The 14,116-nt window shown below is 38.0% G+C and overlaps 2 protein-coding genes across 3 annotated transcripts in view; both read left to right on the top strand.

Annotated features, from left to right (window-relative positions):
- Nucleotides 1–1,156: 1,156 nt before the first annotated feature.
- XB5740036.L (uncharacterized XB5740036 L homeolog) lies at nt 1,157–8,199 on the top strand. The gene is made up of 7 exons (NM_001096152.1): nt 1,157–1,186; nt 1,841–1,930; nt 3,462–3,652; nt 4,188–4,367; nt 5,277–5,388; nt 6,082–6,218; nt 7,721–8,199. Exons 3-7 carry the CDS (start codon nt 3,464–3,466, stop codon nt 8,069–8,071), a joined length of 969 nt encoding a protein of 322 aa, NP_001089621.1. The 5' UTR covers nt 1,157–1,186; nt 1,841–1,930; nt 3,462–3,463; the 3' UTR covers nt 8,072–8,199.
- Nucleotides 8,200–10,181: 1,982 nt separating this feature from the next.
- The window catches only part of serpinb5.L (serpin peptidase inhibitor, clade B (ovalbumin), member 5 L homeolog), a 28,642-nt gene continuing 24,707 nt past the window's right edge, over nt 10,182–14,116 (top strand). The window contains exon 1 of one of the 2 annotated variants that reach the window (XM_041566263.1): nt 10,182–10,294. The gene's annotated coding sequence lies outside the window, so the exon portion shown is untranslated. The remainder of the gene's footprint in view (nt 10,295–14,116) is intronic. The other variant, XM_018267112.2, reaches the window with a different exon arrangement.

Below are 14,116 nucleotides of genomic sequence, written 5' to 3' on the forward strand. Positions count from 1 at the left end.
ATGAAACTTGGTACCTTAGTTTTCTGAAATATTGCCACCAATTCTCTGTATTGACATTAGGGCTTTGACCAGCTGTTGAAAACATTCACCCTTTTGTTCTTAAAGGAACAGTAACTTCAAAAAAATGAAAGTGTTTTAAAGTAATACATATATAATGCAGTGTTGCCTGCACTAGTAAAACTGTTGTCTTTGCTTCAGAAACACTACTATTGATTATATATATAACTGCTGTGTAGCAATGGGGGCAGCCACTCAAAGGAGAAAAGGCTCAGGTTACACAGCAGATAAACTCTGTAGAATATAATGTTATCTGTTATCCACTATTTAACCTGTGCCATATAGCCTTTTTTCAATTTCCGTCATTGCTACTCACCAGCTTGTTTATATTAACTATAGTAGTGTTTCTGAAGCAAACAGATCAGTTTTATCAGTGCAAGGCAACACTACATGATATTTTCATAACTTTAAAACACTTACATTTTTTGGTGTAGATGTTTCTTTAAGATATCCTGGTGTTAATCTGGCCATCCATTTTGTTTGGACAGCTTGGAAAGCTTTTGTCAACAAAACTGCCCATGTATGCAAAGGTCAGTGGTGGGGCTGTTTAAATTGATAATCCTATTATCCTGTATAAAGAGTATTATCTTCCTGGCTCATTGGCAGTTGGCCCCAATGAGCTGAATGATGCAAAGATGACCTTGCACCTCATTGGGCCCATGGATAGACATCTTAACTTTGGCCTTGTGTTTGGGACCATTGACCTGCTAAAAGTTGCAGTTTTATTGCAGATTATAACATATTCTCTTGCAGTTCAGCCCTGCATGGACTGGGATAACCCTGCAGTTTTCTTTGGAAATAGTTATCAGTATTTCTTAAGCATATTTATTATATTTAGATATCATACAAGTAATAGGATTTGCACAACAAATAATTGCTTTTGTGCTTGAGCAAGTTTTTTTTCCTGAAGTGTAACTACAGTAGAATTTGCTCCAGTGATTTTGTTACAATTGTGATATCTATTTTTCTAAAGAATGCAGAATGTCTGAGTCAGACTGTGCCTTTACACATGTTATTGGGCGCGGTTTTGTGTGCAGGTAAATGTACAGAATATTTCGTAAGAACTGCAATATAAATATAAAGTTTTTCTCTCTTGTTCTTTTTGGGTTGTTTGACGAAGGAGAAAAAGGTATGGAGACTTGTTAGAAATGTTATGTTTACGGTAGAAATCTTTTCAAATGTTTTTTAACTTACTCCATTATCTCCATTTAGACTAATGAAAGCTAATGTCTTATTAGCTAATATAGTTTAAGTTGTACTTCATTTGTTCATCTACTGTACTTTACATTTGTGAAAGTGCCAGGACAACCTTATATGCTATGGTCGTAAGATTGACTCAGGGCATGGGGCACTTCAAGGGTTTTTTTTGCGGGGTTAGAAGTTGCCTACCCCATATTATATATATAAAGATAGCCTTTAAAATTAATGTGAACCCAGAAAAAAATAATTATAATGTAATAAAATGTTAAAATCATCAGAGCCCTGGAAAGCATTGGAAAAGTGTATGCACTTTTCCTAGAAGTACAGCATTTAATAATAAACAATATATAAATCATGGTAATAACTAGTAAAATTTGTTTGCCATCCAGGACATCCCTGGAACTGTGCCTGAATAATTGATACACTGCTATTTATTTGTATCTGTAGCTTTTTTAATTGTTATGGGGAGCCCTAGCCAAAGATTGAACCATCAAGAAGAGTTTGCTCTGACTACCAAAATATTAACACAGGCTCTCTCTTCACTTAACCCCTTACATTCCCTAATATTTGCTTACCTATTCAGGGCAGGTTCGCAAATTGCATTTGACTTTGGTGCATGAAGATTCTCCAGTGAGCTTGGCAATGTCACACTGTAATCAACAGCAAAAAGCAGGTAGGTACAAGGAAAAATGTAATGGATGCACACAGCTATTAATGAGAGGATCCTCTTACACTCATTGTGTTACTGGCTGTGGAGAGCTGGGTAAAAGTTTTATCAAGCTTTAAGAATCTATGCTGCAGTATGCTGGGAGTTGTAAAGTTTGGGTGGAGTATAATCTAGGATAACCTCGGATAATTGCCAGCTATGGTTGAGCAAAAACATTGCTGGAAAGAATAAGAGAGAAATACAAACACTGTACAAAATGGGGTGTGGAAGCACTGTAAAGGCTAAGTAATAGCATATTTAAGTATAATGGAAGTGCTAGTTTTAATGCACATTCCCTAGTCCCCTGTCTCAAAAGTAAGTTTACAAAACGGGTTTTTAGTTACAAAGTTATGATCATAAAGTTGAAAAGCCACCATACCATGTCAAGGTAAACCCTATATGGTGGTCCCTAACTTGTTTGCCTTTCGGCCATAGTATAAAAAGTCTTACTTCTCTGCATAATAGCATTATCCGTGAATCAGTGTTTGTTGAACCTTCATTTCTGTGTGAAGGCTCTATCCTCCCCCGCCAGTATGTGACTTTTAAGGGAGAAGAATTGTCCAAACCAACGCCAATTTTTTAGTTTTAGTTTAATTTAAGTATAGGGCCCTATTAGTTTAAGGGGGGATATGGAGTGCTATTAAAAACCACATGAAGCTCAGCCAACAACAATGTACAAAATGAGGGTGTGGAAGCACTCTAAAGTAATAGTATATTTAAGTATAATGGAAGTGCTAGTTTTAATGCACATTCCCTAGACCCCTGTCTCAAAAGTAAGTTTACAAAACAGGGGTTTTTAGTTACAAAGCACCCCATACCCACCCCTTTATACTAATGGTGGTCCTATGCTTTTAAATATGGGCGTTGGTTTGGGCAATCTCTCTCTCTTAAAAGCCCATACTGGCGTGGGAGGATTCAGCCCTCAGACTGAAACCAATATTCAACACACACACTGAATACAGGTAATGCTATTATGCAGAGAACTAAGTAATTTTTATACTATGGCCGAAAGGTAAACAAGTTAGGGACCACCATATAGGGTTTACCTTGACATGGTATGGTGGCTTTTCAACTTTATGATCATAACTTTGTAACTAAAAACCCCTGTTTTGTAATGCACTTGCATTTATACTGAATTACTTATGAGACAGGGGACCAGGGAAGTGCATTGTAAGTAGCACTTCCATTACACTTAAATATACTTTAATTTAGCCTTAAGAGTGCTTCCACAACCCCCCGAATTTAGAAATACAAACACAATTAAAGTCTTAATATCCAATCTTGGAAAGATGGATATTAAAATACTTTAACATACCAGCTGGGATAAAGAGAATGGACAATATTGGAGTGGTGGTACATTGAACGCCATTATAAGTGGGGGATAATAGTCATTCCTTACTCTGTATACACAAGGATAAATGGGTGTTATATAATTAAGATGCAGTAAAATATATCAGTGTGCAAGGGAGAATCTATACTCTTATTATTTCTTTATTAGGTATGGCATCCAAAAAAAAGCTGCTACTCATAGATGTGGACTGTGGCACAGATGATGCTCAGGCTATCATGATGGCAATTGCTGCCCCCAACGTTCATATTTTAGGGATCACATGTGTGGAAGGCAACACCCCATTGGACAACGTCTGCAAAAATGTGCTTCGTGTCCTCCAGCTGTGCAACCGTCTTGATGTAAGTGATTCTCTAAAAAAGAATTGCATTGACATAAAATATCCAAATGAAGCGCATTTAGTAATATTCATTCTAGCCTTGTATAGTATTTGTCTCTCTCTCAGGAGGTTCCACCTGGGTTATTAAAGGAACAGCAAAGAATTAAAGCGTTTTAAAGGAAAGACAATATAATGTAGTGTTTATCTGCAAAGGCACAACTGTCTTGTTTGCTTTAGAAAAACAAATATAGTTTATATAAACAAGCTGCTGCGTAGCCATGGGGGCAGCCATTCAAGCAATGGACACAGTAGATAACAGATTATCTGAAGAATCTCATTGTATGATAAAGAGCTAATGTGTTATCTGCCATGTATCCTGTGCCTTTTCTCCTTTTTCCGCTTTGAATAGCTGCCCCCTTGGCTGCATTGAAGCTAGTTTATATCAACTATAGTTGTATTTCTGAAGCAAACACACCAGTTTTACTAGTGCAGAACAACAGTACATTTTATTTTCATTAATTTAGGACACTTAAATTTTTTGTATTTTTGCATTTTAGATCCCTGTTTTTTGTGGAGCAGACAAACCAATCCTTGGAGAAGCCATTAATGCGTCTGATTTTCATGGCACAGATGGTCTTGGGGACGTCCCTGATCCAACTGCTCCAGGACTGGAACTGATTCAGAAAGAACATGCTGTTTCTGCCCTTAATAGAATTGTATCAAAACATCCCGAACAGGTGAGTAACAACTAATTAGAAGTTGCGTCAGTTTACCAGTCAGTTTTGACTTTGATAATAAATATTGTTTTGAACAGAAATCGGTTCTTGGAGTTTCTATTCTATTATTTATTACCTGTGGTGAGATATAGGAGCTTGTTTGTGAAGAACACATTTAGAGTGTCTTGCTAGTCAGTACAGGTGCTGTTGATGCTGATGCAGAACTTGTTAAAATTGAACTTATTTTGCTATAACAATGGCAGTGTTGGACTGGGCCTTGTAGGCCCCACTAGAAAACCTGACATCCAGACCCACTCTCTCAGCAGTTAAATGTAGAAAGTGCTAAATATCTTAGGTGTTATAGAAGTCTATGGGCAAAGTAAAAAATGGCTTATCCTGAAGAGATGCTCTGGGCGATACTTTATAAACAGGGCCCACTTTACAAATTCTGTATCATCTGCATCATCCATTTTTTTTATTTAAAACATAACTTTCCATTAAGGTAATACCTTAACTTTCTCAACAAAACCACTTCTTGAATAATAACAACTTCCACTTGTATTAGGTAGAAATAATTGGTATGTCAATAAAAAATGTATTAACTTCAAACTTTGGTACTACTGGTTGGTTATTATCCAGGTGGCATTTGAACAGAACTAAAGGGTTCAACCAACAGCCTCAACATGGTATTCATAAGGGCTGCAGGACAATGTGTGTTGGAAGTTAATACAAACTAGCAGTGGGGGAGGGGGTGTTGGATTGGGGGTGCAGGCTTATCTATTCCCTCTAGTAAATACTCTCTCTGCACAACTAACAGAACATCTTGCTTATTCAACTCTTTTGCTTTTTGGCTAACTGTACTTATTTTACTACAGAGGCAAACAATAATATTATAATAGAGAATATACTAAACCTTGTTGCTTTTTACAGATTTCATTGGTTGCTACAGGGCCCCTAACCAACTTAGCTCTGGCTGTAAGGATGGATTCAACCTTCCCTAAGAAACTTAAAACCTTGTATATCATGGGGGGAAACATGGAATGTAAGTTAAGATATGGTTTTTGTATTCATAATAACTTTGTTTATATGTTTCAGGTCTAATAAATATAATGTAACTACTGTATATAACAGCTATTCAAACACATATTTATTATAGGTGCTTTAGTCTAAAGTTGATCTTTATTCACTGACTTAAAAGCAATGCAGAATGGTGAGGCATTCATGTAGCTTCCCACAAAGTACCTCTATGGCATGCATTTCAGAGATGTATATCATGAGATATAAACCCCTGTAAGGATTAAAAGACATTTAGTTTGCCCTGTCGCAGTAACCCATAAAAGCGAATTAGATGTTTGCTTTTAAAAAGGTGACTAGGAGATGCAGCCTGCTGATTGGTTTCTATAGTTGATTAGATCTATAGCACACTTATTACATAACCTAATTTGTGCATAATTTGATCCAATGAAAAAGTTGCATAACCCCTTCCTCAGTAAGTATAGTATTACGAAGTATTATATTAAAACATTATTATTGTGGTAATGTAAACTCTTATGTTTGCCCACTAGTGGTAACCCATATCAACCAATCAGATTGCTTTTAACTAGCTGACAAGTAAATGCTAACTGCTGATTGGCTGCTAAGGGTTAATAGACAAGTAGCAAACTTAAGACCATTTATGACATTACCCTTTTGATGTTCTAAGTTTTCTTTTTTTTTCTTGTTTTTTTCACATTAGCCAGAGGAAATACTACAGCTTGTGGGGAGTTTAACTTCCTTGCAGACCCTGAAGCCGCCCATGTTGTTTTGAATGAGTTCACATGTAAAACTTACATTGCCACCTGGGAACATTCATGTCGATCCAAACTCCCATGGGTATGTGTTATAGATTAGTTTTTGAATTGCAGCTTGACATGTCTAGTTTTTGTTTTTTATCTAAATATACATATACATTTTATAGTATTTAAGTTTTTGCAATTTTCTCAAGCTTTTAATATAAAAAATCATATTATACTGTCCATGGAGGCTCTGAGGTTCTTCAGACAACCCCCCCCCCCATCCTAGTAGCTTTGTAGGCATTGCTGAGCAGTACAGACCAATTGGACCGCAGACAAAAGGCTGGGATCATAGTGAGCCATTGTTTTGCACTTAACGCCTTTCCTCTTTTTTTTAAAATGAGGCCAAATTTTTTAATTTGGAAATCCGACAGGCAGTTTTTACGCGCACAGCCCTTCTAAAAACTAAGTTTTTCAGACATGTGGCATCCCTACTGCAGGCATAATAACATCCACCACAGTTTGCATGTGATTTGCCAATGCAGCCACAATGCGACATCTGTTTTTTTAATAGCATGAATATTGGGTCACAGATTTTTTTATAGTTATTCTTCAAAATTTACATTCATCTCTGAGTAAGTTGGTTTAAGTCAGTTTCATCACTGAACACAAGCTTCTACAGGAACCCTGGGAATAACCCGTTATCCAAAAAGCTCTAAATTACAGGAAGGCTATCTCCACTAGAGCCAATTTTAAGCAAATACAAATTTTTCTCTGTAATAGTAAAACAGTACCTTGTACTTGATCTTTATTAAGCAATATGAATCCATATCAGTGGCAAAATACCCTATTGGGTTTATTTAGGTTTAAATTATTTTGAGCAGACACAGTATAGAGAACCAGGTTGCATAAACATCCTTGAACCCCAGGGTCCAAGAATTTTGGATAATAGATTCCTATTCCTGTAATTCTAGGCATCTTCACTGATTTGCACATAATTCATCAAAGCAGACTGAGTTGTTGCATTGCTGATGTACATAATACATTTAATGTATTATGTGTATCATAATAAAATATATTTTTATGTATATCATTAATAACTATGGCATATTTATTAATGCTGTAGCTATACATAACAAATATAATTGTTTTGAATGGACCCTCCCATTTGTTTATCCCCTTGGGTATGTACAGTGCAGAATATTGAGCCTATGTTAAGCATACACAAAGGTGCCCATACACAGGCAAATGTCAGCTGCAGATTCAGCTTTTCTTGACAACTGACAATTCATCATCATGGGACTGAATAATGTCCATTAACTGGACTACCTCAAGGACTAAACGATTAGCACAGCCCAGCACACAAATCAGACAAAAAACAGATGAGCAGATATTCACATATGTATATTGGCAGATTACATACAGGTATATCCCAATCACAGTCAAAGAGTTCACCTTTGCTTCAGAAAGTTAAGCTTGTAATGCTGTGTTATATATTTGGCAAAAAGCTTCTGATTATTGTTGCTCAAACATTTATTTTCTCAGATATGATAAAAGCCTAGGCTAAATGAATATATCATGTATAACTCTAACCCCCTACAGGAATGGTATGATCAGTGGGTTAAGAGGGGAACAAAGAAATCAGACTTTATAAAGAAGATCTATGCCCACAGCATGCAGTACTCTAGAAATAATGAAAAGGAGAATAAGGCTTTGGTGGCTGGACCTGGATTTGTTTCCTGCGACGCTTATGCTATGGCGGCCGCCATCGATGAGTCCACAGTTACCAGTGTCATTGATTGTGCAGTAACAGTGGAAATGTGTGGAAAGTTTACTCGTGGGATGATGGTGCTGGATTTGATTGACAGCTTAAAGAAAAAAAACAAGGCCCTCATCATGAATGGTTGTGATTTGGAGAAGTTCAAGACTCTGATGGAGGCATTAATCAAATAAAATGCCATGCTATGTAATGTATGAACAAAGCAATGCACAATATATGAAGTGTGATACAGCTGACTTCTTCCAAATACATAAAGGTGATTGCTTTACACATAATACTGGAGCACAGGAATAAAAAAAGCTTTGAAACTTTGTTCCCAGTTTGCATTATTTTGTATGAAAACAGCATTTCATCCCAAATTGGTGTGCAGCACAGTCAGGTCTCCTTGCCTACCTCTACCTCTCTAAGAATTTGTACTCTCCTGAAAGAAACTTCACAGTATAGTGTTGGGCAGAGAGTGGATCTTCCTCTTTAACCTTCCTTTTACAGGGTGGATGTTGCTGGGAGACTGGGACTTAGGCCCCAGTAAGGAAGGGTGGTGAAGATACAGGGACCCCATTTAATGAGGTGTAGTCAGGACAGGGTAGGGTAGATTCTGTAAGAGCACTTTCTAGGAAAGTGAGGCAGAACTAATTAGCAAGAACAGCCTGTGTTCCAACTAGGATGGATAGCAAGGGGGTAGCTCTCCCCACAGGCAAGGCCTGTAGTGTAGAATCCCAGACTAATTGGAATATAGGTCATGTGTATTCCTTGATCCATCATGTGAGGATCCAGATCATTGTCCTGAGATCCTAAGGGTGCATCTAGAAACCAGTAAGTTGTCTTCCCAGGGATGTCACATAGTGCTGTCTCTGAGTTGCTGTGCCTGATCCGCGTTTAATACTACCTCAAAGGATATGAGAAACCCTGAGGATGTTAAATAAACTTTTCTTCAACCTCTGTCTTATATTTTTAGTTTAGCAGTGAGAGAGAGGTGTAGTTGCACAACACGCTCACCTTCCTCTTCCACAAAGTAAAGGCCCATTCTGGGTAAGAGTGTCCATTGTAATGCCTTGTTCTTCTGGTACTAGTCTGGGATGACATTTATTGAGCTGAATAAATGTGTTTATTTCAGCAGCTACCTTTACGTGTACCTTTACACGTTAAGAATATTCATCAGTTTCCTTTTTACCTGAGAAGCCTGTCACATTTCAAATCATTTGCTACTATGGTCTATATAAATGATATGCATTTTACAATTCCCTTCTTATACTTTTATTCAACTTGACAGATGTGTAATTAAAATTTCTTCATGCTATCGTGTTAATGAAAGCATTATGAAAAGGATTATTAGAGCAAGTTAGAACAAAATGATTTCTGGCAGGATCATTTGGGTGTGCCTGTATTTTTTTACACAATATATTTTAATTAATATGCAGACTGGCACACAAAGCCAAACAATGATTTATATAGTATGTATATCAAGATTCTACCCCCCAGCTATTACAAAGGACAACTCCTAGCACTGGATGGCTGAGGAATCTGGGAGCTGGATTTCACAATAATCACTCAATAACTTGAGGACATTGACTTTTATTTTTGGCCAGGCAGTTTGGCTGATTATGACCATAGTATCTTACCATGTACTTTATATTTGTCCAGTCGGTGGGCGAGTTGGCAACACTGTAATGTGACAATTTTTGGCCAATAGATATATGAACTATTTTTGGACACATATTGGTCATACAGGCTGCTGGGAGGGCCCAATAGACAGGCCAATAAGCTGCTAACTGGGTCTTGATTCTTCATCCTTCATCCTTCATCATCCTGTGTTTAGCCACTTTTTTTCTTTGTTCTCAAGCCTTTTAATCCTAAAAATTTATAAAGAATTGTGGGAATTGGAGTTTTGGTTGGAAGAGAGATGACTTCTAATACAGAGATGTAATGGTATGAGTAGTCAGAGGAAGAAGCGCACGGAATTGAAACTTCTTTCAATAAGAATTACATTTCCAAATAACTTTAAAACCATTGCAAATATCTACTGGGCGTATGTAGGAATGCTGCTTAGAATTACATTCATTGTCTTTTCATTGTGCAAAAACAGTTTTCAGTGATAAAAGTGGGCTGCATCTAGTGAATTAATGCAGCCAAAAAACAATCCCGCTTTCTGCTTATTTAAGCTTCTTTGCATGGCTGCAGGAATATCAAGAAACTTCTTTAGTGTAGCAGCTGCCAATAATCATTTTTGGAGCAGTGGATAATAACTGACTCATACTTGCCTTCCTACATATTACTGGGTGGGGCACCTGGTGGTGCAGGTAATATTGCTGACTATTTCAGCTCTTTTAAGGGTTTCATTGTAAGAATAAAGCTCTTTCTGCCCTCTCGCTCATTTTGCATTGTGTCTACAGAACAAGGTAAGAAGTTTAAATAATTAAGGCTCTAGTTTAACCCTGCATGTGCAAACTCTGGAATCCCATATGTTTTAAATACTGTAAATACATAAAGAAAACTGTAACTGTGTAAAATCTTATATGACCCATTTATGAGAACCTTTTTTCATAATAACTATTTAGCAATGACTGTACTATCCAGTGCAACTAATTACAAAATATTAAATGTGGTCAGAGAAATGAAACTAGGGCCTTAGATAAGGGGACATTACCATGCTGTTTAATGGAAGGCGTGCCAAACCCTGCAAAATCATTTTCTATGTCTCATTATGGTAAAATATTTAGGAAATATGAATGCATGCCAACAGTAATTCTTTAACTGTTAGCACAAAACTGGTTAGGATGGGAGCTTACAGTGTAATTTATCCATTTTCAATATCAGACAATTTATAAAAAATTTTAAATTGTTACGTTTCTAGCAAATTTATAATCATGTTTATGTATGATGGTGCTGAAGAAAATAAAAAAATATGAAAGCTCTCCAACAGAGAATAATACAACTAATTCCATTTAACTAACTAGAGGGTGTCGTTTCTGAAGAAACCACGGGATGTTGGCTATGAAACGCTATAGGTGTCTTGCCCAGTCGCCCCCGGTGCCTAGAGAGTACACAAAGTCGGTAGAATCCGGATTAAAACGGTGAAATTTAAAGCCAATCCAATTTTACCATTGAAATCCATTCAAACAAACTGGCTATTTTTGGCTCCGCCCACTTTTAAAAATTTGCATCCCAGTCACCCCTTCACCAAATGGACCAAGTTTGAGCACTCTTACATTAACAGTGTAAGATTGACAGGAATTTAAATATTCCCATTGAATAGCGTTTGGTAAAATGTGATTGGCTGTCTTAAGCTCCGCCCAGTTTTCTGAATTTTAACCCCAGTTACCTAGTCATGGTCAGTGCCAAGTTTGGGGCCTCCGGTTTTAAAACTGTGAGAACGGCAGTAATACAAAATTTTACATTAAAGTCAAGAGGTGAAAACTGATTGGCTGTTTTTGGCTCCACCCACTTTTCCTAAATTTTGACCGCAGTCACCCAGTGAGTAATTGAGTCAAGTTTGGTACACCTAGCATTTAAACTGTGATAATAGCAGCAGTTTATCATTTTTCTTTAAGGTCAATGGCTGAAATCTGATTGGTTGTTGTTGCCCCGCCCCTTTTTTTCCTAATTATGAACCACAGTCACTCAGTGACTAACATTTCAAAGTTTGTGAATGCTGTGATTTAATGTGTAAAAATGGCAGCATTTTTATTTTTTTCTAGTGAAAATCAATGAATGAAATTCGATTGGTTGTTGGTGGCTCCGCCCACTTTTTCTAAACTTGAAGTGGAAACCCCCAGCGGCCACATTTGTGATATTCAAGGTCCCTGACATCAATACTGTGAGAATGGCAGCCTTCTTAATTGTTCCCATTAAAATCAATCAAAGAAATCTGATTGGCTGTCTTAAGCTCCGCCCAGTTTTCTGAATTTTAACCCCAGTTACCTAGTCATGGTCAGTGCTAAGTTTGGGACCTCTGGTTTTAAAACTGTGAGAACGGCAGTAATCAAAAATTTTACATTGAAGTCAATAGGTGAAAACTGATTGGCCGTTTTTGGCTCCACCCACTTTTCCTAAATTTTGACCGCAGTCACCCAGTGAGTAATTGAGCCAAGTTTGGTACACCTAGCATTTAAACCGTGATAATAGCAGCAGTTTATCATTTTTAATTAAGGTCAATGGCTGAAATCTGATTGGCTGTTGTTGCCCCGCCCCTTTTTTTTCCTAATTGTGAACCACAGTCACTCAGTGACTAACATTCCAAAGTTTGGGAATGCTGTCATTTATTGTGTAAAAATGGCAGCATTTTTATTTTTTCTATTGAAAATCAATGAATGAAATTCGATTGGTTGTTGGTGGCTCCGCCCACTTTTTCTAAACTTGAAGTGGAAACCCCCAGCGACCACATTTGTGATATTCAAGGTCCCTGACATCAATACTGAGAGAATGGCAGCCTTCTTAATTGTTCTCATTAAAATCAATCAAAGAAATCTGATTGGTTGGTTTTGGCTCCACCCACTTTTCTTCATTTTAATCCCAGTCCCCCAGTGACCAACTGTGCCAAGTTTGAGGACCCTGCCATTAACCGTCTAAGAGCGGCAGCAGTTTAACATTTTCCTATTTATTTGAATGGCTGAAATTTGATTGGCTGTTGTAGACTCCGCCCACTTTAGGTAAATTTTAGCCGAGTGACCCACGGTGCCAAGTTTGGGAGAGCTCTAGCTTTAATACTGTGAGAATTACAGCTGTTTACATTTTCTCATTGAAGTCAATAGGGAAAATCTGATTGGTTGTTTGCGGCTCCGCCCACTTTTTTGGGTCCCCAAAATAGGACAGAATTTTTCAGTTTCACCCCATGACTAAATGAGCCAAGTTTGGTGAGTGTAACTTCAAAGCTGTACAAGTGGCAAAAGTTTCAAGTTTTCCAATGAAAGTCTATGGGGAAAAAAGGGGTCGTCGGGGGGTCGCCACAGGGGCACGGAGGTTGGGATCGCTTAACAAAGCACAAGCAACCTATTCGAGTATGAGTCGAACAAGTGTGCAAAGTTTCATAATTGTACTCCTAAAACTCTGGGAGGAGTAGCGTTTAGAAAATTGCTCAATTTTCATTGGGCGTTGGTAGCTCTGCCCACTTTGGGGTGCCCCCCCAAAATACTTATTTTTATTCGGGGTGACATCAACTATATGTGGTCCGAGTTTGGGGACTGTATCTTCAAAACTGTACAAGTGGCAGCGATTTGAAATTTTTCCCTGTCAATCTCAATGGGAAAAAAGGGGGTCGTCGGGGGGTCGCCACAGGGGCGGGGTGGGTCCCCAAAATAGGACAGAATTTTTCAGCTTCACCCCATGACTAAATGACCCAAGTTTGGTGAGTGTAACTTCAAAGCTGTACAAGTGGCAAAAGTTTCAAGTTTTCCAATGAAAGTCTATGGGGAAAAATGGGGTCGTCGGGGGGTCGCCACAGGGGCACGGAGGGTGGGATCGCTTAACAAAGCACAAGCAACCTATTCGGGTATGAGCCGAACAAGTGTGCAAAGTATCATAATTGTACTCCTAAACCTCTGGGAGGAGTAGCGTATAGAAAATTGCTAAATTTTCATTGGGCGTTGGTAGCTCCGCCCACTTTGGGGTGCCCCCCCAAAATACTTATTTTTATTCGGGGTGACATCAACAATATGTGGTCCGAGTTTGGGGACTGTATCTTCAAAACTGTACGAGTGGCGGCGATTTGAAATTTTTCCCTGTCAAAGTCAATGGGAAAAAAGGGGTCGTCGGGGGGGGTCGCCACAGGGGCGGGGTGGGTGGGATCGCTTATTAAAGCACAAGCAACGTACTTTGCTATAAGAGGAATAAGTGTGGAAAGTTTGGCGCTTGCACCCCTAAAACTGTAGGAGGAGTAGCGTTTAGAAAATGGGGTTCGCCAATAATAATAATAAGAAGAAGAACGAGCTGAACTCGAAGAACAGTATGTTGGCTATTTCATAGCCAACATAATTATAAAGGTTAGAGACAACACTCTCATCATCCATTGTGTATTTTACAGTGCATCATTAAATCATGATATTGATTATTTACATGCTCAGAATACCAAATGTTTAATGTACTGTCACCATGGCTAGCTTCTATGAGCAGCCATTAAGCTGCTGATATAATCACTTTCACTTTCCATTATGTTTGGGTTTTTATGAGATACCTTTGCATGAGAGAAAAATAGCAGTGAACGCTGTGCCTTTTCATAGACCTCA

The sequence above is a fragment of the Xenopus laevis genome, chromosome 6L, assembly GCF_017654675.1.
Source record: "Xenopus laevis strain J_2021 chromosome 6L, Xenopus_laevis_v10.1, whole genome shotgun sequence".
Taxonomy (NCBI): domain Eukaryota; kingdom Metazoa; phylum Chordata; class Amphibia; order Anura; family Pipidae; genus Xenopus; species Xenopus laevis.

Coding starts and splice junctions, on each gene's coding strand:
- XB5740036.L (NM_001096152.1), top strand. CDS start 3,464: ATGGCATCCAAAAAAAAGCTGCTACTCATAGATGTGGACTGTGGCACA. Junction 4,368..5,276: donor TATCAAAACATCCCGAACAG/GTGAGTAACAAC, acceptor TGCTTTTTACAG/ATTTCATTGGTTGCTACAGG. Junction 6,219..7,720: donor GTCGATCCAAACTCCCATGG/GTATGTGTTATA, acceptor AACCCCCTACAG/GAATGGTATGATCAGTGGGT.